This window comes from Dioscorea cayenensis, chromosome 16, assembly GCF_009730915.1.
Source record: "Dioscorea cayenensis subsp. rotundata cultivar TDr96_F1 chromosome 16, TDr96_F1_v2_PseudoChromosome.rev07_lg8_w22 25.fasta, whole genome shotgun sequence".
NCBI classification, from domain to species: Eukaryota; Viridiplantae; Streptophyta; class Magnoliopsida; order Dioscoreales; family Dioscoreaceae; genus Dioscorea; species Dioscorea cayenensis.
In genome coordinates this window covers 23,693,715-23,720,485 of record NC_052486.1, presented here as the reverse complement: position 1 = coordinate 23,720,485, position 26,771 = coordinate 23,693,715, and the positions used below count along the sequence as shown (strand labels likewise).

The following is a 26,771-nucleotide window of genomic DNA, read 5'->3' as shown; positions in this document are numbered from 1 at the left end:
CCATGGCCTGAGAGAGAGAGATAGACAGAACTGCCATGAATTCATTATGCTTCTCACAAGGAACAAAATGCTTTTCATAAGGAGCTGCTTCACTGCTCCGCGACCTCCCTATCCATGGCCATCTCCGGCGGTGAAGGAAGAAGATGAAGATGAGAAAATGATGCGGGTAAATTTTTCATATGATCACTGTGTTATGGCTAATTTTCATTTTGGTTTTCAATTTGTTTTTTTTGTCATTAGATATTAATATGTTTTAACCGATTAGTCACTTAGGGTTTTTCAGGCAAATTTAGTTGACGTGGCGGCAAAAAATGCTACGTCACTTTTTTTTTTAAAAAATGAGTTGAGTCAGCAGCCTTTCTCCAGCTGGGATGAGAGAAAATATTAAAAAAAAATGGCATGGCATTTCCAGCCTCCACGTCATCTAAAATTGACCGAAAAATCCAAGTGACCAATCGGCGAAAACAAATTAATATTTAATGATAAAAAAAATAAATTAAAATACAATGAACTAAATTAATATCTAATGGTTTTTTTTTAATGAATGTATTTTCCCTTGGATTACGGTTCGTCAGATTACCGAACAAATATACTCCCCTGTAAATCTCTTCTTCAACAGTAATTCTGATGAATTTACATCTCTGTTGGAGGTAATCCATGATTGCTCAAGTGGACAAGAAGACTTTTACACTTGGCCTCTGAATAAAAGTGGAACCTTTTCGGTAAAATCTTTTTACAAGTTTATTATCGATGGAGGGATTCGCTGTCCACTTTATAAGCAGTTCTGGAAAATTAGATGCCCAACAAAAATCACCCTATTCTGCTGGCTTGCTTGGGAAGATAAAATCCTCACCCTTACAAATCTCTTCAAAAAAGGTTGCAACTTACAAAATACAACAGATACTTGCGTGCTTTGCCATAGAGCCTCTGAGACAGTAGAACATCTTTTCATAGACTGCTCATACACTTCACGTATATGGTCCTTTTTTTCACAAATTTTTGAAATACACTCCATTCCAACTTCCTTTTCGAAGATTTGGACCACTTGGATCACTTCCATTCAACCTCAATGCCAACCTCCTTGGGACCTTTGTGTTAGAGCTATTATTCGAATATTTTGGCTAGAGCGTAATAATCGATTTTTTTCAATTTTTCTGCAAAGACCGCTCACTCTTTAATGTTTAAAAATTGCTAATATGCTATTTTTCCCGGTTTTTCGAGAACCGATGTTAACCAACAGCAGTCTTTGGCTGTGGCTACTCAGAAAATCAAGCGCTCAATCAACTTCATCAGCGCAAGGGAATCCAACATTTCTGGCGATCCAGATCCTAATCCTGCTCTGGAGTAGAGTTCTCCACTGTCAGTTTTGTTAACATGTACCCCCTATTGGTGGCTTTCGTCTTCATAGCTATTTTATCTTATCGTTCTTCGTTTTCCTTGTTATGTTTCTTGTAGTACTTGTGCCTCAACTCTGGTGAGAGTTTCTGTACTTCCCTTTCTATATATACTGTACTTCTTCGCAGTGTTTCATTTTCAATAAATTTGTGGTTTATCCACTTTTATCAAAAAATAAAAATAAAAATCAGCCATAACACGGTGACCACATAAAAAATTTACTCTCATTGATGCGCGGTGGAAAAAAGCTATGAGAATTTCGTTTTTATAAGATTCTCAAGTACACATCACGGTGAATGTGAACGGCTGTGATCAAAGGACGCGGTGGAAAAAAAAAGTTTTTATACGATTCGCATGTACATATCACGATGAATATGAACGGTTGTGATCAAAGGATAGGAAATGACCGAAAAGCAGCAAACACGTGCACATCACGTGCAAACAATTGATGCAGTTTCGTAATTTCAATTGTCAGCAAAATCATGATCTTATCTCGGCCTTTAAAACTAGGGTTTTGAGAGGTTGGAAGGATTTCTGGCAATTGTGGAAAGGCGCCTCCCTCCAGCAACGGAGTTCCGGTGATCTCTTTTCTCCAATCTACTCCGTTGCATGTTTCCTTTACTTTCTCTGATTCATAAGCCTTTGCTTTAGGATCTTGTACATGGATGGCATTCTTAGCAATCTATGTTCTTCTCTTCGGATTTTTGCCCACTTTTTCTTTGCGTTTAAGGCACTAGGATTCATGTGCGATTGAATCGTTTTGATGTACTTGAGAGTATGTTTGTTTGACGTTGAGGGTTTTTGAGTTTCAATGAGTTCAAGATTTCCATGTTTTTGCACATGATTTTTTAGTACTTTTTACTCTGCATCATCTATGCGCATACACCCAGTTTCCTTGTTTTGCAAAGTTATGATCTTTAAGTACTTTAGTTTTTGCAAATCAGAAATAAATGCAGCATTTTTAATTTTTACAAAAGTTAGCTGTAAATTTGTTCCACTGGTTGTAATCCTAGACAGTTCAAAAAGATCTGTTGAATATGACTTTTTGAAATGAATACTGTTAGAGCAGATGTTCTACTGCCATTTTGGTTAGTAATCAATGTGGTTTATATGAAAGTAATTGTATCCTTTTTCTGTGTTCTAGTTTTGGTTGATATTCGTTGTTTGGACTAAGATGAAGGAGATAATATTTTACTGCCATGTCTTTGTAGATGGATGCTTTATGATTTCGATGGTCTTATAAAGAATGATAGGCAATATTGGACTTCATTTGTTACCACTATATTGTTTGAAAATGTAATTGATAATTGCATCTCTTTGTGATTCTCAAGTTTACACTGATTTTGAACATATTTTAATTATATAGTCAGTATTGAAGATGAAATGATGGTGATGTTGTATTTTCTTTAATTGATCTTGTTAAATATGCATGTTTTTTGCCTTCTCAGATTTATCACATTCTTATGCATTTGCATAATGTTTGTTTCTGGTGATTTATCACAGGCAGGTGAGTAGTCATGGTTAAGCATAACAATGTTGTGCCAAATGGGCACTTCAAGAAGCACTGGCAGAACTTTGTGAAGACGTGGTTTAATCAGCCTGCACGCAAGACCAGGAGACGCATTGGTAGGAAACCCACTGTCTTCCTCTTTCGAATGCCAATTAATAGATCCATATTCTAATTCCTTTAATGCCTTTCCTTCTGTTTGTTTAGTATTTTCCTTATTTGCGTGACTTGTACTCTCGACTAACGGGGTTTTTCATATGTTGGCTTTCCAGCAAGACAGAAGAAAGCTGTGAAGATCTTCCCACGGCCCACTGCTGGACCACTTCGCCCTATTGTTCAATGTCAGACTCTGAAGTACAATATGAAACCTAGGGCTGGTAGAGGTTTTAGTCTTGAAGAGCTCAAGGTGAATTTTTGGAAAACTCTTTTATTTCTGATTTTTATGGAATTCTTGCGTGGAAATGCTTTTCTTTAATAGTACTGTGTTTGTGTTTGATGGGAATGTTATATTTATGTGCTGTTGAATGTCCATGGTCCAAACCCATAAAGCCAACGTGAAATAATGGAATTGTAATATCTGGTTGGGTGGGGAAAGATGTTAAATTTATTAGGTCTGAACCTCTTTTTTCATTGAAGTCAGCTTTCTGTATTTTGGTCAGGCTACATTTCTTGATTTCATCCATATAATCTGCATATGCATGACCTTGGAACATCAGGACCAATTTAGAGTAGTAGTTTCAGGGCAAAGTATTTTTAATATTTTTTTACACTTACGATAAATGTAGGTTAATTACTTTACTTCTTTATGCTGATCTGAGTTAATATGTGATTTAGCATGGTTAATCTATATACTGGAAATTTTACCTTTTTCTTGTTCAATGATAATTGAGGTCATTCATACAATTTCATGCTCTCTGAACTTCCTCTTTCAGGCAGCGGGAATACCAAAAAAACTTGCACCAACTATTGGCATTGCAGTTGATCACCGCCGGAAGAACCGCTCACTGGAGGGTCTCCAATCCAATGTCCAGAGGCTGAAGACTTACAAGGCAAAACTTGTGATCTTCCCAAGACGGGCACGCAAGTTCAAGGTAATATTATCTAAAAATTGAAATGATTAAACAGAATTCTAACTGTATCATCAATTGTCATAAGTAGTTTGACAAAACTTCGCTAATGACCTGTTGTCTTGGTTTCAGTCTGGAGATTCTGCTCCAGAGGAACTTGCTACTGCTACTCAGGTGCAAGGCACATACATGCCTATTGTTCGTGAGCAGCCTTCCGTGGAGCTTGTGAAGGTGACCGATGAGATGAAGTCATTCAGTGCCTATGGTAAGCTTCGTGTTGAACGAATGAACCAACGACAAGTGGGTGCCAGGTTGAAGAAGGCTGCTGAAGCAGAGAAGGATGAGAAGAAATAACTTGTTCTTAGATTGTCATCCTGCATGGTTTCTACCTTTTTCAATTTTCTCAATGTTTTTAGCAATTGATCGGTTTTGTTGTAATTCAAGACTTGCAAAGCGACAAAGACTGTTTTGTGCTACTGGATCATTCGAGTTTGTATTTTGGCTGCAATTTATATTTGATTATCTGAACCAATGGATCATTCTTATGCCAAACTCTTAATTTATATCCTTTGGTTTGATCATGATATACTTTTGTTTCATATTCAGTTCACCAAGTTTCAGACTTGTCATTTTCATGGTTTGATCATGATACTTTCCAATGATTAATTTAATGTTTATGTTGCCACATCAGCGCCAGTAAACGTCTGTCAAAATGGGGACCAAAAAGTAAAAGTCCGTCAGAATGGGGATCAAAAAGTTAAACATGTGCAAGTAAAAAGAGACTAAAAGATCAAAATAGTAAAATACAGGATCAATTTGATATATTGACCTTTAAAAAACAACTGTAACTTGTGTTTAAATAGGTTTTTTTTTATTACAGTGAAAACCATTACAGTTCTGTACTATCTTATATATATATATTTGGTCTCTCCTTTTCTAAGATTCCACATTAATGATATTTCCTTTGTCTCCTTTTCTTTATATATATATATATTTTTAATTCCTATTTAGTATTGAGCCAAAGAAGGACCACCATTAAATATTATTCCCTCCTCCATTATACAGATGGATGTGGGACCAGAAACTAGCCCCTCATCCATGGCTTATTCTTAGCATCTTCTCATTTGCAACTTCTTCAAAAAAGGAAAAGTTTTAAAATTATAATTTTAGAATAAAATATCAATTTACACCTTCCAAAAAAATTATCTTAAAAAAAGTCTAAAAAACATGATTCTCTATAGATTCGGATTCCTTTATAATTTAATTTTAGTGGATGATTTGCGCTGTTTCGTGTGCGGGTTAACCACAGAAGCAGAGTACTTTACGGATCTTAAGATAAAAACAAATAAATAAATAAATAAATAAATAAATAAATGGCAATATCAGTAATTAATATAAAATCAATGGCTAAAATATATATGAAGCTATCTATATATCCATGAGACCATTGTTCTTAGCAATTGATCAAATCAAAGCAAACAAGGGAGCCATCAGAGAGAAATCCTTGAGAACAAGATATGGGTTTGAAGGTATTGAAAAATTTCCTTTTTATGGAATTCATTTGATGATATTTCTTTGTTTATTTACTCTGATTTTAATGATTTAGTCGCAGATCTATTGTTTCGATGAGAACCAGATTGGAATTGTAGTTTTTAAAATCTGTTTATATATATATATATATATATTGCTTTTGTTGTTGATTTGATTGTGTTTTTCTCTTGAGTGATCGATCTGATTGTTTGATCTGCAAGTCAATAATGTTTGATTTGTAGATTTTTCACACTTTTTTTATCCCTTTTGTTTATCTCTTTTTTCAATTAGGCTGTGATAAATCAAATGGTTGTTGTTCATGTTATTCAAAGTTTATTTTTCTAAGAAAATTAAATCAGAGATGACCTTATCAAAGTATTGATTTGAGGAATTCTGAAAAATTTGTTCTTTGATGTTTATAATATTTACTATCATTAGGAGGATTTTGAAGAGCATGCTGAGAAAGCCAAAACTCTGCCTGAGAATACCACTAATGAGAACAAGCTGATCCTTTATGGACTGTATAAACAAGCCACTGTTGGTTCTGTGAATACCAGTATGTATTAAACTTCACTTCTTTTGTCATTAATGCTTTTAGTCCATTATATTGTTAATTCTATTTTTATACATCAATTATTTTGTTTAATTTGTTATCAGTACTTCTCATGACTTTTAAATCTTTTAACTAGCTGGTGTACACATGAGATCATGTGGTATTCTCTGTTAAGATTAAGAATGGCTTAATGCCTATACTGTACATCATGTGTTACATAGACTTGGTAAGATATTTACCATCCATGATGGTTATTTTTTTTTTTCATAAAGTAAAGAGTTCTGTAAGAGTACTAGTATAGTAGTATATATGTATACATATACTTTGTACATGCTATGTTTATACATACTACCTACTCTTGTATCTATACTAATTGTATCTATTTATTGGCCTCTTGCCTTAATGAAAGCCATTCATTCCTTATCAACCTCTATCAAGTTCTAACAAGTCTTGGTAGTAATTTATATGTTTGAAAAAGTATTGGTATCAAATGCTATAGCAGAGAACTGATTATAACCCACTTTGATTTCAGCTAACTGATTTAGTCATGACAAGCATATATATATCTACAGTAGATTGGTAGCATAAAGATGTGAACTTTTAGATGAATATATTGATATATCTGATAGTTTTCAACCTTTGAAACTAGAAGATGTAAAGTAAGCGACATTAGCTTAATACCTCAATTATCTTAAAGTTAGCAACTACAGCTGCTATTTCCTTTTTGCCTGTTTTAACCCATTCCAGGACTTCCAAATTTTCTCAACCAAATTACCATTCATATTTTCAAATCTAGCATTCACTTATCCTTCACTATCATAGTATATACATGCACACTCATACACACAGTAGATTGGTCATATAAACATGTGAACTTTTACTTATGTATATTGATATAGCTGATAGTTTTCTCTTTGAAACCAAAAGACATAAAATTAAGCTAATTTTTATGGCCAAAAACTTAAGCTGCTATTTTCTTTTTAATTGTTTTAACCAATTCCAGGACTTTCAAATTTTCTTAGCCAAATTATCATCCTCACTATCAATCATTATATCATCCTAGGCTAGAAGAACATAACTCATTCAGTTCAGCCAAAGACATGCTTCCTCTGTTGAACCAGCAGCACATCCAGATGGATTTAGTTATTGGCAGGATTTATTTCATTGTGCCATGTACTGTAATTTATCAACTTCAAGTTAATTATTTGACATTAAATGTACTTTCACTTTCTTCTTCTTGAGGTCGCCCTGGTTTATTTAGTCCAAAGGAGAGAGCCAAATGGGATGCCTGGAAAGCTGTTGAAGGTTTATTATGTTCATTTTTTTTGCTTAATTTGATGTATATATTCATCAAGCAAGTTCCTTTGTAAATTTACATGCATGGTGCATTGCTTGACAGGCAAATCACAGGAGGAAGCAATGAATGACTACATCACCAAGGTTAAGCAGCTTCATGAAGAGGCTGCTACTGCTGCTGCCTAAACCTTGCCATTAGATATTGTTCATCTCCTTCAATTCTATCATATTTCCCTTCTACTTTTAAGTTCCAATGTTATATCTATCTACTTTTATGACTTGTGACTTCCTTTCTATCATTGGATTATTATCTATTAAGTGACAACAACATTGGACTCTAAACAAAGATGAACATTGCTTACTGTGCATGCTCTGGAGACGCATCATGAAGTTCATACTCTCTTCTTTCTCTATTATTATTATTATTATTATTATTATTATTATTATTATTATTATTATTATTATGTAATAAGGTTATCAAGTCTCATCATCATCATCATTGATTAACAAACAACAATCTTACCATTCTTCTACATAATTATTGATTTTCACTGCAAAAGTTTGGTAAGTTTAGAGGGCAATCACACTGTATTATTTCTTCTTCTTCTTTTTTTTAAACAAAATAAATAAATAAATAAAATAGATAAACGACAATTTTGTTTAAAACATTGAAAACTACTTTAACACTCAAACAAAGTCATACATGGTATTCGAAATAAATAGATTTAAATATCTACTGATATCATCCCTAATCAATGGTATTATTCCTCATGTTAGGGAAAAAAAAACACTATACACCATGTTTTACATGGGCCTTAGTCCATTAAAGCCTATTTTCTGTTGAATGTTGGGCTCATTCGTGGCCCATGGGTGGTAATTTTGTAAATTCATCAATTAAACCTGTCACACGTGTGTCTCTGTGTGTGTGTGTGTGTGACACGCTCTTGACTAGTCAACTACGCGGCCCTATAAATTACCCAAACTTGCTCTCCAAGAAACACCAAATTAGGCCTAGAAAACTCTGGTTTATCATATGAAATGACGGATCCACCCTTCAAATTCCGTCTCTAAAATAAAAATATTTTTAATTCTATTTAAAATTATTTTCACAATAATTATATATATATTTTTTTGCCTTAACTCTTGTTTTAAAATTATTATTATTATATTAATTTATATCTTTAAAAAAAAAGGACGAAGGGTAAAATGGTCATTCTCACGTTTCATTTTAATAACGCATCGCCATCATTCAGCAACCGCTACATAAAGCCTCTTCTCTCACGATAAAACCGCCAAAAAGGAAAAAAAACAGCTTCGATTCTCCGGCGATCTCCTCGTTCTCTCTCCGTGGCAATGAGCTCTCTTATGGCATCACCGGCGATGAGAAAGCTTGGCCCTTGCTTCATCTCCTCCACGCCGGCGATTGGGTCCGCGATGATCTCTATGCCGCTTTTGATGTTGCAATCACGGAATGCCAGCACGAAGGCCTCGCCCAGCGTTGTTGAAAGTGGTAATGAATCGGATGAGAAGTTACAAGCGGCCGATGGATCTAGGAAGGACGATAAGGGCATTGCTAGCTATTGGGGTGTTTCTACGCCGAAGATCAAGAACGCCGATGGTACTGAATGGAAATGGTCATGCTTTAAGGTGTTTAATTTATTTGTTTATTTTTTTCTGATTTCGATCTTCTTAGTTTCTTCAATGTTTTTCTTTTTCTCTGATTTTTGATTTTTGATTTTTGATTTTTGGTAGCCTGGAGATACATATTCGTCGAATTTGTCGATTGATCTGAAGAAACATCATGTGCCGATTACTTGGGGAGACAAGCTAGCGCTGTGGACTGTGAAATCGCTGCGCCTTCCCACTGATATCTTCTTCAAGGTATTCAAACCCTAATTATCTTTTTTATTGATGATTTTTTTTTTTCTCCATTTTGTTTCCGAAGTTCAACATGGTTTTTCAATTAGACCCGATATTATTTTTTAATGAGGATGAGGATGAGGATGAGGATGATTGAAGGAAATTATGGTTGATTTTTTTTATTTTTTTTTGTAATAGTAATTATTGGAATGCATGTTTGATTTATTATGATTTAGGATTGAAGAGACATCATCATTCTTGTGAATTTGATCTGTAATTTTCACTGATGTTAGAATATCATTTGTATTGATTGGTTTATAATTTTTTTTTTTTGGAAATAAATTGGTTTATAATTTGATTTGAATAGAGTGCATGTAATATTAAATTCATTTGGGAAATTATTTTGTTTAAAATCTCATTTGGGTTCTTACTTTATTCCTTTGTTTTTTTTCATAGAAGTAATATAATTTATAAGCGGTTTTTTTTTGGAGTAACAATAAATAAATTGTGTTATTGATTTCATTAAAAAAAAAACACAATTGAAAAACAACTTTTAGTAATCTCATGCATAATTGAGATTAAAAAAATTAAATTGTTGGTAAAATTAGAGATCAAGATTGAACATAGTAAGACATGTAATACATAAAAATATCATGTTATAATTAAGGTAATAAAAAGTGAATATTCTCATGTAGCTAATAATTTTGTGTGTGTATATATATATATATATTTCAAAACAAATATTTTGGCACTACTCATGGCTCAACTATGGAATTTCTCTTTTTTATATATTTAATACAAGAAAAGTAAATGATATAGTAAATTACTGGTTTGTTTTGACCATTTTATCTAATATAACCTGACTCAAATTTATCATATACTAATTCACATCAAACCACTACAGTGGATAAATAGACCAAAACATGTATGTACAATGAAAAGCTAGTTAAAGTTATTTATTTATTCACAACTGAGTATCAACACTAACTACTCTTCACAAATTTTAGGAGCACTAGCATATTCCATTATATATAAATATATATATGCATTTTTGTTTGATCTGCTATATTTTTTCTGGGAGTACATCACTGCTAATGATGTCTTTTTAGTTTAATTGGATTAGGACTTACATCTTTCTTCTTCTTTTTTTCAGTTCTCAGTCTTTTTATATGTACTTATTTATGTTGTTGAATAAAAGTGTGGTTTATCCACTCATTTAAAATATTTATATAGATTAAATAGAAATGATTTATCTATAATAATAATAATAATAATAATAATAATAATAAAAATAAAAACGCAAACTAGTAGTAGCAAGTAACAATATACATGCAAATGTTTGTGCAGAAGAGGTATGGATGCCGTGCCATGATGCTAGAGACGGTTGCAGCCGTACCAGGCATGGTGGGCGGCTTGCTTCTCCACTGCAAATCCCTGCGCAGGTTTGAGCAAAGTGGAGGGTGGATCCGGGCACTGTTGGAAGAGGCTGAGAATGAGAGAATGCATCTCATGACCTTCATGGAGGTATCTCAGCCCAAGTGGTACGAGCGTGCCTTGGTCTTTGCCGTTCAAGGGCTCTTCTTTAATGCATACTTCATAGCTTACCTTGCTTCTCCCAAGCTGGCACATAGAATGGTTGGTTATCTTGAAGAGGAGGCCATTTACTCTTATACTCAGTTCTTGAAGGAGTTGGATCAGGGCAACATTGAGAATGCACCAGCTCCTGCCATCGCTATTGATTACTGGCGCTTGTCCCCTAATGCTACGCTGCGTGATGTCGTTATGGTTGTTAGGGCTGATGAAGCTCACCACCGTGATGTCAACCATTTTGCTTCGGTACTATCACTCCTAGATCTCACTCTCTCTTTTTTTCATATTCTCTTGCTTTCTCATTCACTGCCACTTGCACATTAAAAATTACTTGCAGCCTTCATTTGATTGTTGTGATTGTTTGTTTTGTATGATAGCATAACAATATATATATAAATATATATATATAACAACCAATCATCTATGCATGTCTATAGATAAAAAAAAATATCCATATCAGCCGTTGAATCGAGATTCATTAACGGCTAACATTGATGAATATCAGTTATTACAGTAACTTCTGTTTTGAAACAGTACAATAAACAGAAATACTATTTATCAATGTTAGTTTTGGATAATTGAACGTTCATAGATTTTAGTTTAGTTATATTTATTTAAAGATATAAGTTGGTTTATAGTTTAGCTCTTGTATTGAAAACCTTTGTTTATAAACGAGTGGTGTTATAAGCTGCAACTCAGTGTTTAGATACAATGGATCCACTAGTTTAAAATTTATTTTATATTACAAACTTTTATTTTAGTTTAATGTGAATTTGCCACATTAGTGTTTTAATTTTTACTTATTAATTATAATTTGTTAATATATACATTGTGCAAGTTAAAAATTATGTCAAACATCAACGCCAGCATTAGGGTAGCCAGCATTAAGTTGACTTACCTTTTAGGATAAAATTCTTTTATTTAATCTATTGACTGTATGTCCTAAAATATAATCAGACATAAATTAGTTTGCTAATTATGAATTTTAGCTTGATTTTGTCACTTGTCATGCATTTTAATGTTTACCTATTGAATTGATGAATTCTGAATTGTTGCATTGCATATATTTGATTTATAAAAAATGTATGAGGAACTTTTTTTTGTTTGAGTTGGCATGGCGCTTGACATTAAATTTTTTTTTTAAAAATAAATAAACCACTTTAATTAATAAAATAAAATAATAAAAAAAGAGGCTTGACATTAAACTAATCATTTAATAAGGTTTCTAGTAAAGTATTCAGTTTTTGGTACATTTTGTTTTTGATTTTTTTTTTTTTGCAAAATTATCTAATTTAGTTCATTGCTTGGAGTATGGTTAACAATGATTTTGTCTTGTGTAGTAAAAATTAAAAAAAAAAATGATAAATCATGACTGGACACTATAGTTCAAGTTTAATGAAATAATAATATAAAATATGATTAAGATGGATAGTTGCAATATGGAGAGGAAAAATGCTGATGATGTATCAAGAGATGAAGGTCGATCTGCATATATAGTCACTGCTTTCTTTCTCTATGTTTGTAAATGATAATTATGAAGCTATTATGTTTAAGTGTTCTAATGGAGTGAAATATTTGTAGGACATACATGCTCAAGGGCATCAGCTGAGGGAGCTTCCTGCACCTGTTGGCTACCACTGATTTGCTCTTTTCATTTTCATTTACCTCAAGCTTTGGCACTACTACTGCGTCACCATTCTTATTTCCTTGGATTGAATAAAAGATGTTAATAAGAACGAAAGCTATTGGCATGATGTGTGTTTGTATTCAATCTATTCAACAACTTTGTATAAAGATCTAAAAACCACTATATATATTCTGCTACTTTTTCATGTTGTGAATTCCTGACAATACTTAATGAGCTGTTGGTGTCTTGTAGTTTCAATCTAGTTAAGTGGCATCAGACTGTTTGGTTATCACTGTGATACTGCTTCAATAGTTTGGGTTTTTTGCACATTAGGTAAAATATTATTTAGCTTTGAGGGAGGCAGCATTAGGTATTATTTATTATTGTACTATGCTATATTTTTGCAGATGCATCCAAAGGTGGAAATAGCTGATACTGTTTGTGGTGCAATTCATGTCTTTTTTACTGAAAAGAAGGGGAGATTTTCAACTGCAACTGTGAAAAGAGACGGTAGAAATCCAGAAGTCAATATGTTGCAGTGGTGGAAATTTCATGGAGGAGATACAAAAGAGTTGAGAGACGTTGAATTCGAAGTACTCACACAACGTAACCATCAATGGTTTATACACAACAGGAAGCAAAACAAACTGAATGTTAACTTTGCTGATGATGATCTGATTTCATTCTGTATTTTCGCTTAAGTTATACATACTTGGTTGTTTAATAATTTTGTTGACAGATTCAATGCAGAATATAAGAACGAAGCAAATAGCGAATGGTTGGGATTTAAATCCAGAAGATGCATGGAATTGGGAGGATATGAGGTTTGCAGGGTTGGATCATGAAAGCTCAATGCAGAAACAAACTTCGCAATCTTATAATCCAATTCAAGAGTTATTGTGGTTCCCATTGGAAGTAATCAATCTGGAGAGCAGAATCATGCAAATGGTGCTGCTGTTTGTTCATTCCAGAGGCCGCCGAGGTTATGGTGGCAGAAGTGTTAATAGGAGTGATCCGAAAGAGAAGACATCGAAGAGATTTCTTTGATGGCTTTTCTTGTTTTTTTTAGGGGGGTGAACTAGAGCAGAAGATTTCTGCACATCCATGCAAGTTGCTAATGTACCAATTACAATTTTGCATAACCATGTAAAATGGATTTTCCCCCCTTAGATTGTAGAATTGTGCTAATTATAGAGGTTGTCAGTGTTACAAGAGGTATACAAATAAGTATACAGATGTAAATATGCACTACTTTCATAGAGAAATACATGATGCACACATTCAAACAAAAAAAAAAAGAGATTTTTCATGATTTGCGACTTCTTCATCTCAGAGTAATTTAAGTGTTGTTTTTCAGTTGTTGCTTAGCTTTCCATACATTTTTTTTTTGTTGCCAAAATGAACGGTAGACCGCTGAGAAAGCCAGAGGCGTGTACAAGCCTCAACGGAGCAAGTGAGGGTGGAACCCGCGCACACATGAGCGTGGGATCACCGGCACACACCCACTACTCACACTCCCAAAAATATGCCCTCACCTAAGATTCGAACTCTCACCACTTATGAAGGATTCTAATGGAGACCCGACTACCAATAGACCACTTGGTCGTTGATGCTTTCCATACATGTTTTAGATGGAACTTCAAAGTAAAAGCACAATACAAAGGTTCCAAGTTTTTTCAAACAAGAACTAAGATTAGTTTTAAGAAATTCCTAACAAGGACACTTTGAAAAAAAAAAACATTGAGAAAATGGTGCTTGCTTCCTCCTACTTAATATTTACATTCTAAGGAGTCAGTAACTAGCAATCTGACATTATTACTAGAGCACCCTAAGTTGTGCCAAGAACAGCGCGCACAAGTCGAGGAAGAGAAGCTGCGGCCCATACACTCTCTGTAGATCAAGAAGATACTTCTCTTCCTTCGTCTTATAAAGCTGCAAAGAATGTCGTGAGGATGGATCAGCAGAGAGAGCTTTGATGCATCAATTTCACGTAAAAACATATCACCGAAAGAGTGGTCATGGTTATACAAAATCAGTTTAAATGCAACATTTGCAATAGAAATTTGCAGAACATTAGGTGGTACTTCTATAGCCTCTGCATCTTCTAAGTCTCATGTCCTCAAAATTTCAACAATTTTATCTAGGGAATAGTTTACCCGATGAATCAAGAATGATTATGAAATAAAACAAGGAACTTTAGGGGATTGCCAACTTTGATATGATGATTAAAAATGCCCTATAAGATTAACATGAAGATGAGAATGTGCGAAAGAGAAGGAAAAGGAGAATCCACACCTGAAGTTCAAACTTGACTACATTGGGAGAGTTTGCAGCCACATTATCACTCTCTACAATTGAAGGTTCATCGTCAAAGCCACCAGTAGCATGCAGATGTTTATTATCCATGCTTTCTGAATCAAGAAAGCCAGGAAACCATCGGCATTTCATGTTGTAATGCCCAATCTTTTTCCAGCGCACATTCAATTCTTGCAGAGCCTTGAGTACCTCAGTCATAATTTCACGAGGATGGGCTCGAGACTGCAAATTCATGGTGGTTATTGTTCTTTACATGAGAGGAGCATAACGGAAGGACAAAAGGTTGAAGAAAATACTGGGTTAAACCTACAGACCTGAAGCCCGAGAGCCCATTTTCTTTCAGCAGGGATATGAGGCCTAACACCAGTAGTTGGAGGATCAATATAACTTGCTATACGGTGTGTCATTGCTAGATTTGCATTTTCTAACGGATAAGAACGAGAGAACCCACATTCCTAGAGTAGCACGAGTTTACAGTTGTTTCATATATATAACATGCAAGACCAAATAAATCATCAAATCAAATGAAGACAAAAACAAACTATTAACCAGAAGACCTCATCAAACCATACCATAGTTTCCTGGAAATCTGATCCAAGATAGCCACTGTTGGCGCGGAAACGATTGTCAAACAAAAGGTAGTATGTAACAGTTGCCTGTTTAAGAATTAAGAGATGCATGATACTTACAAAATTAAAAAAAGCTCATTCAATAGAAGATTCAGTTTCATGAGGTACCTCATCCTGTTTTCTGTTACGGAGAGATTCAATCAAACGATTCTTGTCAAACCCCAATTTAACTACCTCCTGAAGAATGTCCTCATCAATCTAGAAAAAGAACAGCACATCAATTTCCATTCTTGGGTGAAAGTCACATAACTCATGGCTAAGAATCAATATCAAGACAAGTATTGCCTCAATAAACAGATATAATATTATGATCCCATATTATAAATCTAATCTCAAACATTCTGACAAAGTGCTACATTAAATATCAATGGAATAATTATCACTAAACATCATAACTTACAATCCCATAAAATCATGAATAAGCATCTGAACGCAAAGGATATGAAAAAAAAACACTAAAGAACATCTGGTAGATGCAAACCAAATATATTAATTGGACATGATTCAACCCAAAACAAACCAAGCATATCATCTAGACTCAATTCAACCCAAAAGCTTAAGATCTAAGCTTTATATATTCAAATTCATATTTACCAGATTAACCAACATGGAACTATTAGTTACTTTAATACATGCATGACACAATCTTGAAAATTCTGGTTAGCAAACAAAAAATTTGGGCAACAAAAAGAAAGTTAGAAATGTTAAAATTTCTTGGTGTCTGAGAATCAATAATAGTTGGGAAGCAATGATATAAAGCCATTCAATCCTTATTGTGCATGTAAAATTTTATTTTATTTTATTTTTAATTTGTGTAAAACCATCTAAATATAGCAAGCTTTCATTTTCGTGCTTATCCCAATTGTTGGTTTAGTTTATGCATGGCGAAAAGGAGCATTGGAATGGTCTTAGCTGAATATTCAGACAATCAAAATAAAAAAGAAAAAAAAGATTACATTGAGACAGTTATGAATTTGATTGAGTTTACGTTACTTGACCAAACGACCCCCAATTCAGTTATCTCAACTACATCGAATGATCTTTCGAATTGGTCAAGACTATCCAGTTTATGGCCACTTCTCTATGGTACCAGTTGTTGTTTCATTGAATTTGCTTCATTAATAGGTTCGCGATTCGAAGGTTTCACATAGTACTTTTGATCAAAAAATCAATGGGTCAGATTCTACAGGATTAACAAACCTATGGAACTTAAGGAATGATGGAAGGGAATAAAAATAGAGGGAAAGAAAATCGAAATGAAATAAAGAATAAAACAAAAAATATAAGTAAATATAAATAAATTAAGTAGATTAAGTAGAAGATAGAAGAGCCCAGATTCCAAATGAACTGAAACATCTTTCTGATTCTCCTCCCACTGCTTGGGAGCTCACGGTTTCATGTTCTATTTCACTCCCCGATGGGGGTTCTTTTCACCTTTCCCTCACGGTACTACTTCGCTATCGGTCACCCAGGAGTATTTAGCCTTGCAAGGTGGTCCTTGCTGATTCACACGGGATTCCACGTGCCTCATGCTACTCGGGTCAGAGCGTAAGCTAGTAATGCTTTCGGCTACTGGACTCTCGCCATTTAGTGTGCAGCACTCCACCGCTTCGCCTAGCAGCAAGACGCTTGTATTGCTCTCCCACAACCCCGTTTTCACGGTTTAGGCTGTTCCCATTTCGCTCGCCGCTACTACGGGAATCGCTTTTGCTTTCTTTTCCTCTGGCTACTAAGATGTTTCAGTTCGCCAGGTTGTCTCTTGCCTGCCCATGGATTCGGCAGCAGTTCGAAAGGTTGACCTATTCGGGAATCTCCGGATCTATGCTTATTTTCAACTCCCCGAAGCATTTCATCGCTTGCTACGCCCTTCCTCGTCTCTGGGTGCCTAGGTATCCACCGTAAGCCTTTCCTCGTTTGAACCTCGCCATTAACGTTAAGGCTATGCCATCCTAAGGTGCTGCTAAATGGAAGGATCTTATCAACGTCCATGAATGAGAAATCATAGATCGAACTACCGAATCGGAAAAATTGGGTGCTATCATAGTATCAGCTAAGTTCACGGGCTGGAGATAAGCGGACTCGAACCGCTGACATCCGCCACAGGGTAAACCACCGCCTCTCAGGCCTCCCCGACTAATTCTACCATAGAGGCCAACGATAGACAATGACTCCCCCCCGAACACAGCTTACAACTTTCATTGTACTGTGCTCTCCAAAGAGCAACTCTTCCCAAAAGGTGCTGAGTTGGAATCCCATTCTAAGGATTCTTGTGGTTCTGGAGAATCCAGCTACGGGAGAACAGGAACAGAGAGCTCTCCCCCTTTTTCCGCCCGACTTTTTGGTCTTAAGAATGCTGGTCTTAAGAACGAGTGATTGCCCTTCTCCGACCCTTACTACCCAACTGGAGAGCGGACAGTTAATGCGTTCCACTTATTGAACAGGGTCTATGGTCGGTCCGTGACCCCTGGATGCCCAAGGCGTCCTTGGGGTGATCTCGTAGTTCCTACGGGTGGAGACGATGGGGTCGGTCTATGGATTTTCCTTCCTTTTGCCACATTTCGCTCAAAGGGTATGTTTGTAATCCTCCAAGCTACCAACAAATGAACTATAAACTATACCATTTCATTTCATCCCTTATTTTGATTGTCTGAATATACCAACAAATGAACTATAAACTATACCATTTCATTTCATCCCTTATTTTGATTGTCTGAATATAGCAAGCTTTCATTTTCGTGCTTATCCCAATTGTTGGTTTAGTTTATGCATGGCGAAAAGGAGCATTGGAATGGTCTTAGCTGAATATTCAGACAATCAAAATAAAAAAGAAAAAAAAGATTACATTGAGACAGTTATGAATTTGATTGAGTTTACGTTACTTGACCAAACGACCCCCAATTCAGTTATCTCAACTACATCGAATGATCTTTCGAATTGGTCAAGACTATCCAGTTTATGGCCACTTCTCTATGGTACCAGTTGTTGTTTCATTGAATTTGCTTCATTAATAGGTTCGCGATTCGAAGGTTTCACATAGTACTTTTGAACGAAAAATCAATGGGTCAGATTCTACAGGATTAACAAACCTATGGAACTTAAGGAATGATGGAAGGGAATAAAAATAGAGGGAAAGAAAATCGAAATGAAATAAAGAATAAAACAAAAAATATAAGTAAATATAAATAAATTAAGTAGATTAAGTAGAAGATAGAAGAGCCCAGATTCCAAATGAACAAATTCAAACTCGAAAAGAATCTTTCTGATTCTCGAAGAATGAGGGGCAAGGGGATTGATCAAGAAAGATCTCTTCTTCTTATTATAAGTTATAAGATCTCTGCATTATTTTAGCTATCACTAAAATAATGCAGGAGAATGCTAACTTGGTTAAACATTCCACTTGAAATTATAAACTCAGGCTTACCATGCTGTAAGGGCCATGGCAAATGCTTGTTTGGAAAAACAATATAAAGATAAAGACCAGGGAGGAACATACCTTTTTAGCTTGCTGCAGTGTATCTGGTGGAGGCACAGCGAGATAGCGAGGAAGGTGAGCTTGGAACCAAGGATGCAGACGAATTTCAGGGATGGTCATCCGCTTCATAGGATCAACTACTAGCAACCTGGGAATCAAGTCCCTTGCTCCAGTAGATAGGTGACTTGGGAGAGTATAGATACCGCTCTAGAAAACAAAAGTTAAATCCATGTGAGCGGTTGCAAATAAATTCGAAAGAATTGCTTCTAGATCAGCACTTGATTATGATTAAAAAAAAAGTTGTTTATGGTTCACAGGCCTTTATTTTCTTGAACAGATTGGGAATATTCTCATCATCGAAGGGCAGTGTGCCACAGAGCAGGGCATATAGGATAACCCCACAACTCCAAACATCAACCTCAGGCCCAGCATATAGCCTACCAGATATCACCTGCAAAAGGAAATATTACCACAACACCATGAAGATATAAAAATTCTCTTCACCACAATTTACAATCCATGAACTATTCCATTACACAAGGTTCAGGCTGAGAAGCTATTATTCAACCCCAGATAATGTATCTAGATTGCCAGCAATTTTAAAGATTTATGAATGCGATGAAGCCAACTTCATACCTCAGGCGCTGCATAGTTTGGGCTCCCACAGCTAGTCTTCAAAAAATGGCCATCTCGCATTACATTGCTCAGACCAAAATCAGCAATTTTAACATTGTCTTTTGTATCTAGTAAAAGGTTCTCTGGCTTTAGGTCCCGATGGACTACCATGTTCCGATGACAATATTCCACGCCAGATATAATCTGCATAATACTTAACATCGTTCAATATAACATCACCATGAATTAAAAAAAAGGAAAAAATAAAATAATTTCCACATTTTTGCTGACTGTTTGACTGTGGTTCATACTTCTACCACAAAAACATTTGGCAGGCACAAAACCAAATCTAAGAAAACACAAGCACAAGCTTGATGGTGGTTCACTCACACACACTCAAAAGTTTGGTATATGACTTTATTCTACACTGCATTCCTGGATACACACGCACACACAAACACACACAAGCCTGGTATATATGACTTCATTCTAAACTATGTTCCTTGGTACATTGACACACACACACACACATGCATATAAGGCTTTAGGCAACACTAGGGAAAAAAATATGGGAATAAAGATTTTATGGCAAAAATACACCTCCCCAAAAAAAGAGTACCTGCTGAAAGAAATGACGTGCCTCATCCTCCTGTAACCTACCTTTCTCCACGATATAATCAAATAGCTCCCCCGATTTAACATACTCCATGACAACATAAATATCCATATTTGTCTCTACAACCTCATAGAGTCGTATAATATGTGGATGCATGAACAGCCTTAAAATTTTTATCTCTCGTCGCACTGCATTATCAAAAACATTATATATTGCAAATTTAAAAAGGTAATTAGTAAAAAGCAAAAGCATGGTAGTAACATATGACAAAACTCAACCTACATTGATGAAGAATTATATCAATGTTGATGAAAACAAGCACTTGTAGAGTTGAGGCAAATAGCAGTAATTCAATTCCAAGACTAGTTAGTACAGAAGTAAAATTACACGATAATCATCTGGTGATGAAACTTCAATATTCAAACAACATAATAGATGTCTACATATAAGGCAAAAGAAAATGTTCTCTGATATAACACTTTTCTAGCATCATTAAATACCTCCACCTACTGTAAAATTAGTACCTTTTTCTTCCATTTCCATGTTCTTTATTTTCCGGCGATTAAGTATCTTGACAGCAACTTTGTGTCCTGTCAAAGTATGCTCTGCAATTTTCACTTTGCCAAAAGAACCAATGCCCAAAGTTTTTCCAAGCTTATAATTTGTCAAGAAGGCATCTGCAGTCGTGCCTCCTCTATTGCCAGGACCCTCCATTTGCACTGTTAAATAAAATAAATGTAAAACCCACTTCAATATATTGTAGGAGACAGCAAGGGCAGGAGATTCCCAGCAAAAAAAAACTGAAAGGTCAAAACATGTGATCACTAATTGTTTATGTGAAGAACTCAGTATATTTTCCTTCTCCATTCTCTGCTTGGATGATCGCCGCTTGTGTGAATGGAAAGCTCAATTCAATTCATCAAACCATAAACCACCAGGAAGAAGAAAGTGCAATATGATGCAAGACACGTCCTCTCGTAAGTGTTGCTTGATGCAAGTTCACCTTATAATTATTGCAAAGGAAAAAAAAACAAGGATACAGTAGCCAGAGAAACATATTTGATTGTGACAACCAAAAAAGAAGCTCATCAAACAAAACAATCAAAATAAACCATCAATGATTCAATAGTGAAGAACAAACAAAGCCCAGAAGTGCCAAAGCCTAGATAGCAGCTTCCATGACTTTAAATCTCAAATATAATTCAAAACTTCTACACCAAACATCAAAATCTAGCTCACTTTCAAAGCAATAACAATCATCAGCTAATGATTTTGGAAAAAGTAACCCCTAGTGGATGCTAGATCGTCACAAGAACAAACTCAATTCCAAATCATGCAGCTCAAAAGATAAAAGAAAAGAAAAACACAAATACTTGAAAATTCACCCTACTTTCCCAATTTTTTTCTAGGATTCCAATCTTCAGACAGGTCAATCGATTCTAATGAAGAAACAAACACAAACGGATTTCCATCCTCAATATCTAGGGTTTCAACGAGATCTGGAAAGCAAAAACTAGGGATGCAAGAAGATATACCTCGACGACGGCGGAGCCGTTGAATTCAGAGACACACGAGAAAGACAGAATGAAACAGACCAAGTCCAAAATTTTATAGAGGTTTTTAATTTCCTAATTTTTTTTAAAAAAATAATATATATATATATATAATAATATATAACAAATAAGGTTAGAATAAAATTTCTATTTAATTCAGAAAAGCTACAATTCTATCAAGAAAAATATTTATATAACAAATAAGGTATTAATTTTTCAAAGGATTGTTTTTTTTTTTTTAATTAGAGATGAAAAACAATTTTATCCAAAAAAAAAATATGGAAGGATTGTGTTTCTATTTTTATAATTTCCTTTTAATTTTCAGAATTGCACAATTCTTTTAATGTATTGAATTTTCAATGGATATTTTCCTTTCATAATACACACAGCAAAGAATAAGGCAGCATATTTTTTACGTGGAAAAACCCTTTAAAATCAAAGGGTAAAAAAAACCACGGGCCAATATAATTATTCCTTAATAATAATATAAGGCAGCTTTACAAAATACAGCATTTGACTCTCCAATCTCCAAATAAGTTATCCGCTGATTGAGAGAAATTTCCAAAAAAGCAAGGCTGATTAAGCTACTAATCAGGGAATTCATTCTCAGTGGGCCCACTCTGTAACCAAAGAAAGAACAATTTGAATTAGAATTGAGTAACCTCAATAATATTCAAAACGTCAAAGAAATAATTACCTAGAAAAGAAAAGATTTGATCCAATCACAATAAAATTGGGCCGTCAAAAAATAGAACAGCTGCAAAATAAATAAAAGTATTCACCACTAAACAAAAGCAAGAAGAGGTGAAACCTTATCAAAAAGAACATGCAAGTAATATATACCTTAACAACATTGTTGATGAGGATTTTGTCATCAATTTCCTTCACATGCATTGAAGAGGAACATATAACTCTTCTTATTAACAACTGTTTGAACTCATCACCTAATGTGGTTGAAACTGGAGAAAGGACCAGTATGTGCTGTCTTGGCAGCTGCTGGTTTGGTTGCTTCAGGAGACCCAAATACATTCCAGAATCTGAGTGTTTCATCCCCAGCTGCAGATGCAACAGTGCAACCATCCGGGCTCTAAACAACAAGATAGATAAACAGAAAAGAAGAGCATTAGAAAACCAAACAAACAAGAGTCCCTTTTGTTTCTTTTTTAACCTTATCAAATGGGGGAAACTCATGTATACCTGAGCCATGAAAAGAACGCGAGAAGTGTGGCCAGTTAGCTCTGCAATTTTAACCATTGAAGGATACTTCCATAGAGTCAGTTGGTTCTGTGTGAATCCATGAGAGCTCAGCAACTCCCTCTCGTTCTTGTTCCAGAGTAAGGAGCATACTTGAGAGCCAGTGTCCACTGAATTCAGGCAAGCACCTGTGTGGGTGTTCCAGAACTTGATGCATCGATCACTCCCTCCGCCACCAGATGCAAGCAAGTTGCTCTGGAAGGGGCACCAAGCAACGGCCTTCACAGCTGCCATGTGGTCGTCAAACCTATGAAGCCATTGGTTTTGGTTTGGAGCTGAGTTTGATGAGGATGCCATTGAAAGGTCCCATATGTGAAGAAGGTTGTCATTGCCTCCACTAGCCAGTTGCTGGCCCGTGCCTGACCACTTCAGTCCGCAGACTTCTTGCTGGTGTCCTCGATAGGTCTGAACAATGTGAGACCTTACTCTCACATCATTGTTGACAATCATGCCGTCCATTCCACCTGTGGTTAGAAGATTGTTGTTCCAAGCTAGAGATCCGACACGAGATTGATGAACACCCCTCAAAGTTCTTAACTGCACAAGTTTTTCATAAACAAGGAAAAGACACTGAAATCAGATTTCATTGGTTGGAGCATAACCCTTAAGTATTGAAATGAACAAAAGTTTGGCATGGTAGGCTACTTGAAAACCATTTCAACGGCCACAATCAAATCAATTCAGTACCAGAAGAGATTATTTAAATTCATATCATCTAAAGATGTGCTTAAATGGGCAAGATATAGATGTAACAAAATATTTGAAGCATTGAAATGAACAAGAGGTAGGCAATGCAATGAACTAGAAGAGATGCAAAATCATATATCCTCACAAGGCATGCATGATTTGAAAAGATAAGAAAACCAAAATAATGACTAACCAGGCGATTGGAGCTTGAGTCCCAGAGCTGCACATCAGAGGAGTTCAACCCAATCGCAATATGCCGACCATCAGGAGCCCAACTAACACTGGTCACAGGGCCATAGTCTTCTTCTACTGTTGTAAGTTCAGAGGTCGAACCATCGGTTGCATTCCACAAGTATACTGTGTTCCCCAGGGCGATTGACAACACATTGCCGCTTCCCCAATCTAACAGATTCAAATAGTAGTCATCCACTAGCTCCGGTGCATCTAATGTCCTCTCAGCAGACTAGGGTATCAATGAACAACGAGTATGTGAGCACAGAAAATGGCGAAAAAGGGGCAGTCAAACAACATAAGCTGAGTATTAAAAAAAATAAAATGGAATTGACATCAACAACCTACAGCAGTGTAAGCATATTCTTCTATAACTAGTTGGGCAAATATGGCTTACAAAGTGATTCCAAGTAATTCCAAGTAATATTTGCATCTGTGATCCTAAAATTACAAAGTGAGCAAGAGTAGTAGATGTTTGAAGTCAAATACATCACAGCCAAGTCCAAAAACAACTAGACGATCCACTAAAAATCCATTGAACTTAAAAAAAAATCCAAGTCAGTCCAAATCCATAAATGCATTATCATAACTATGATTCCATCGCTTTGCTCCAATCTCAGGTCATAAACTAGGTTATTCAACTTCACATGTTTCCTAAAATACTCAATCAAGCAATTCTAAGGATAAATCTTTTGAATGAAGACCTTGCAAACCAACAAGGGCACCCTTCTGGGTAACTATTGGTCGCCAGCCCTCCACTAGAACTAAGCTCCTGATATGATAACATACAAGGACATCAGCACTGACTTAAAACTAATAGGGCTTGAAGACTAGGCACAACCAATAAGATCCCTACTTACTGTCACTATTTTTCACAGGAACATAATGATAGATTCTAGACAAGACAGCAAATCCAACAAAAACCTCCCAAAAGAAACACTTGAGATTGTAAAGGAAAGAGCAACCTTCTTGGAATACACTTTCAACAGCCACAGGAAAGAAAATAGCAAAGCCCTGAGATTTAAAAGGAATACTCACTTGTGGAATATATCTCCGGTGCTTGGCTGTCTTGGCCTGATGAGAAGTGTTATCAGAGCAAACTTCTTGGAATACACTTTCAACCTGCGCTGGTGGCTTGCTCTTGAATGCTAGGATTCTGGTCCTGTTCTGCATCAGGGCCTCTGCAAGGTGCTTCCGGTATGCCTCTTTTGAAGGAGAAGCCACAGCTGTGTTCTCCTTCTCCTTCCTTGATTCAGTGAGGAGAGAATGCGCCAGATCAAAATCCATTGCTGATCTGTCTGGAATGAACCTATCACACTGAACACCAACAGAATCCTGTTAGTATCACAATTGGAATAGAGATTTACCAAGAAAAGCACAAGCTTTGCATTGAGATGAGATGAATGGACCGTAAACTAAAACAAGAAGACTTGGATAATGTTCAATCCCATAAAATCAATATTGTGGATAGACCAACACATTTGCATCAGCGCATAAACAATCATGTCACAAGCATAAACCCAAATCATCACTACTGCTGTAGATAAATTCATAAAATATACTCTCAATAGATGCCTGTTAGAACTCAAAAGACAGGGATGATTACTGAGTATCAGGGCGTTGAATCAAGAAAAGCAGGGAAATGTGATGCTTGAACATAACATGAGAAAATGGCATTTGAACATTAATTTCCAAAGATCACCACTAAAACTCCAAAAACTAAGATCAAGAATTGAATCGAGAACCAGGTGGGAAAATGTCAAATCAGGTGTGAAAATTCCATTATCACATGCTACGAACCTAGAGCGCGAACCAAAAGCAAAAGATCACAAACCCTAAAATTCATGGACACTATACAAAAGAAAGAACCCAAACTCTCAACATTTACAAAAGGGATCGATAAAAAAGAGAAAATTGCTCACATTCTGATTTTGACGAGAAGACGAACTGCGCGTGAAGCAAGTGGTGCTGCGCATGGAGGGCATGTATGGCTTCGGAGCGGCGACTTCTTGAAGCGGCCGGCGCGACCTAGACCTTACCTTCTCCGATGACGAGAAAAATCCTGCATCCATTTGGTCAGAAAAGAAAACAAGAACTCCAAAAGCCGAAAAAAATAAAATTTTAAAATAAATTATACGAACAAAAAAAAAAATCTAACCAAAACCCTGCAAAAAACGAAAAATTAGCAAAATCTAAACAAAAAAAATCGCAAGAAATAAACAAAATCAGATGATTAGTATAAAGAGAAATAATCGTAGATTGATCGAGATCGTTGCCGAGAGAGCGAGCACGGTTTCTCCCCCTTCGCGCGTTGGCTGGCAGAGAAGAGAGTGAGCGAGAGAGAGATCCAGAGAGCGTTTGATCGAGCGAAGAATGAATGGAATGGATGAGTGATGGGATTTATATAACGTTCGAGCTGGGGGCTAGGGTTTGGGCTTTTATTGATAATTTTTTCAAAGGTTTGAAAAGGATAACGGCTATATTTTCCCGGTCGGAAATATAGCCGTTGAAAGGACTCCGAGAAGCGTGCGGATCACCGGCACGGTGTCCGAACCCAGTGTTGCTAACTGAATCCACCGAAATGACAGACATACCCTTTGCTTATAGTCTAGTGTAAATTAATTTAAAATATTATTGTAAATAATTGAAAGTGGAAATTGCCAAAAAAACCCTTTAAGTTTGTAAAATTGCCAAAAACACCCCGTTAGTTTTGCGATCACAAAACCCCTCGCTTTTTAAAAGTCATGTTTTTCAAACCCCGAAACCCCTATAACGGATGTGAGCGGAGTAAGTTTGATTTTTTTGGATGAAAATGCCCTTGCATGGGGAGTCGTGGTAGCTGACCATCTCGTCGATTTGAGAGGAAGTGGGCGGTTTTCAGTAGGGTAACTCAGGAGGCAATTTATTGGGCTAGTTTAATTGCTTTTCTCGACTCGCGTCTTGACTTTTCAGTTTCAGTACATCTCGAAGTTG

General features: G+C 35.8%; 5 protein-coding genes across 5 annotated transcripts; 3 read left to right on the top strand and 2 right to left on the bottom strand.

Moving 5' to 3' along the window:
* Window positions 1-1,878: 1,878 nt before the first annotated feature.
* Window positions 1,879-4,532, top strand: LOC120278420 (60S ribosomal protein L13-1-like). Its single transcript, XM_039285207.1, has 5 exons — window positions 1,879-1,973; window positions 2,899-3,021; window positions 3,175-3,308; window positions 3,835-3,993; window positions 4,102-4,532. Exons 2-5 carry the CDS (start codon window positions 2,913-2,915, stop codon window positions 4,321-4,323), a joined length of 624 nt encoding a protein of 207 aa, XP_039141141.1. The 5' UTR covers window positions 1,879-1,973; window positions 2,899-2,912; the 3' UTR covers window positions 4,324-4,532.
* Window positions 4,533-5,411: 879 nt separating this feature from the next.
* Window positions 5,412-7,716, top strand: LOC120278831 (acyl-CoA-binding protein-like). Its single transcript, XM_039285568.1, has 4 exons — window positions 5,412-5,498; window positions 5,938-6,055; window positions 7,295-7,357; window positions 7,452-7,716. Exons 1-4 carry the CDS (start codon window positions 5,487-5,489, stop codon window positions 7,532-7,534), a joined length of 276 nt encoding a protein of 91 aa, XP_039141502.1. The 5' UTR covers window positions 5,412-5,486; the 3' UTR covers window positions 7,535-7,716.
* Window positions 7,717-8,627: 911 nt separating this feature from the next.
* Window positions 8,628-12,683, top strand: LOC120279610 (ubiquinol oxidase 2, mitochondrial-like). Its single transcript, XM_039286536.1, has 4 exons — window positions 8,628-8,995; window positions 9,101-9,229; window positions 10,556-11,044; window positions 12,380-12,683. Exons 1-4 carry the CDS (start codon window positions 8,702-8,704, stop codon window positions 12,437-12,439), a joined length of 972 nt encoding a protein of 323 aa, XP_039142470.1. The 5' UTR covers window positions 8,628-8,701; the 3' UTR covers window positions 12,440-12,683.
* Window positions 12,684-13,998: 1,315 nt separating this feature from the next.
* Window positions 13,999-21,683, bottom strand: LOC120279609 (SNF1-related protein kinase catalytic subunit alpha KIN10-like). The gene is made up of 11 exons (XM_039286535.1): window positions 21,609-21,683; window positions 20,598-20,792; window positions 20,077-20,261; window positions 19,479-19,661; window positions 19,162-19,293; window positions 18,864-19,049; window positions 15,479-15,568; window positions 15,314-15,397; window positions 15,056-15,196; window positions 14,721-14,963; window positions 13,999-14,357 (listed from the first exon to the last, which is right to left on the bottom strand). The coding sequence occupies exons 2-11, from the start codon at window positions 20,785-20,787 to the stop codon at window positions 14,244-14,246; spliced, it is 1,548 nt and encodes a 515-aa protein (XP_039142469.1). The 5' UTR covers window positions 20,788-20,792; window positions 21,609-21,683; the 3' UTR covers window positions 13,999-14,243.
* A 334-nt stretch (window positions 21,684-22,017) lies between these two features.
* On the bottom strand, window positions 22,018-26,365 carry LOC120279583 (cell division cycle 20.2, cofactor of APC complex-like). Its single transcript, XM_039286511.1, has 7 exons — window positions 25,721-26,365; window positions 24,837-25,115; window positions 23,761-24,030; window positions 22,824-23,417; window positions 22,470-22,713; window positions 22,324-22,383; window positions 22,018-22,246 (listed from the first exon to the last, which is right to left on the bottom strand). The coding sequence occupies exons 1-5, from the start codon at window positions 25,868-25,870 to the stop codon at window positions 22,567-22,569; spliced, it is 1,440 nt and encodes a 479-aa protein (XP_039142445.1). The 5' UTR covers window positions 25,871-26,365; the 3' UTR covers window positions 22,018-22,246; window positions 22,324-22,383; window positions 22,470-22,566.
* Window positions 26,366-26,771: the final 406 nt, after the last annotated feature.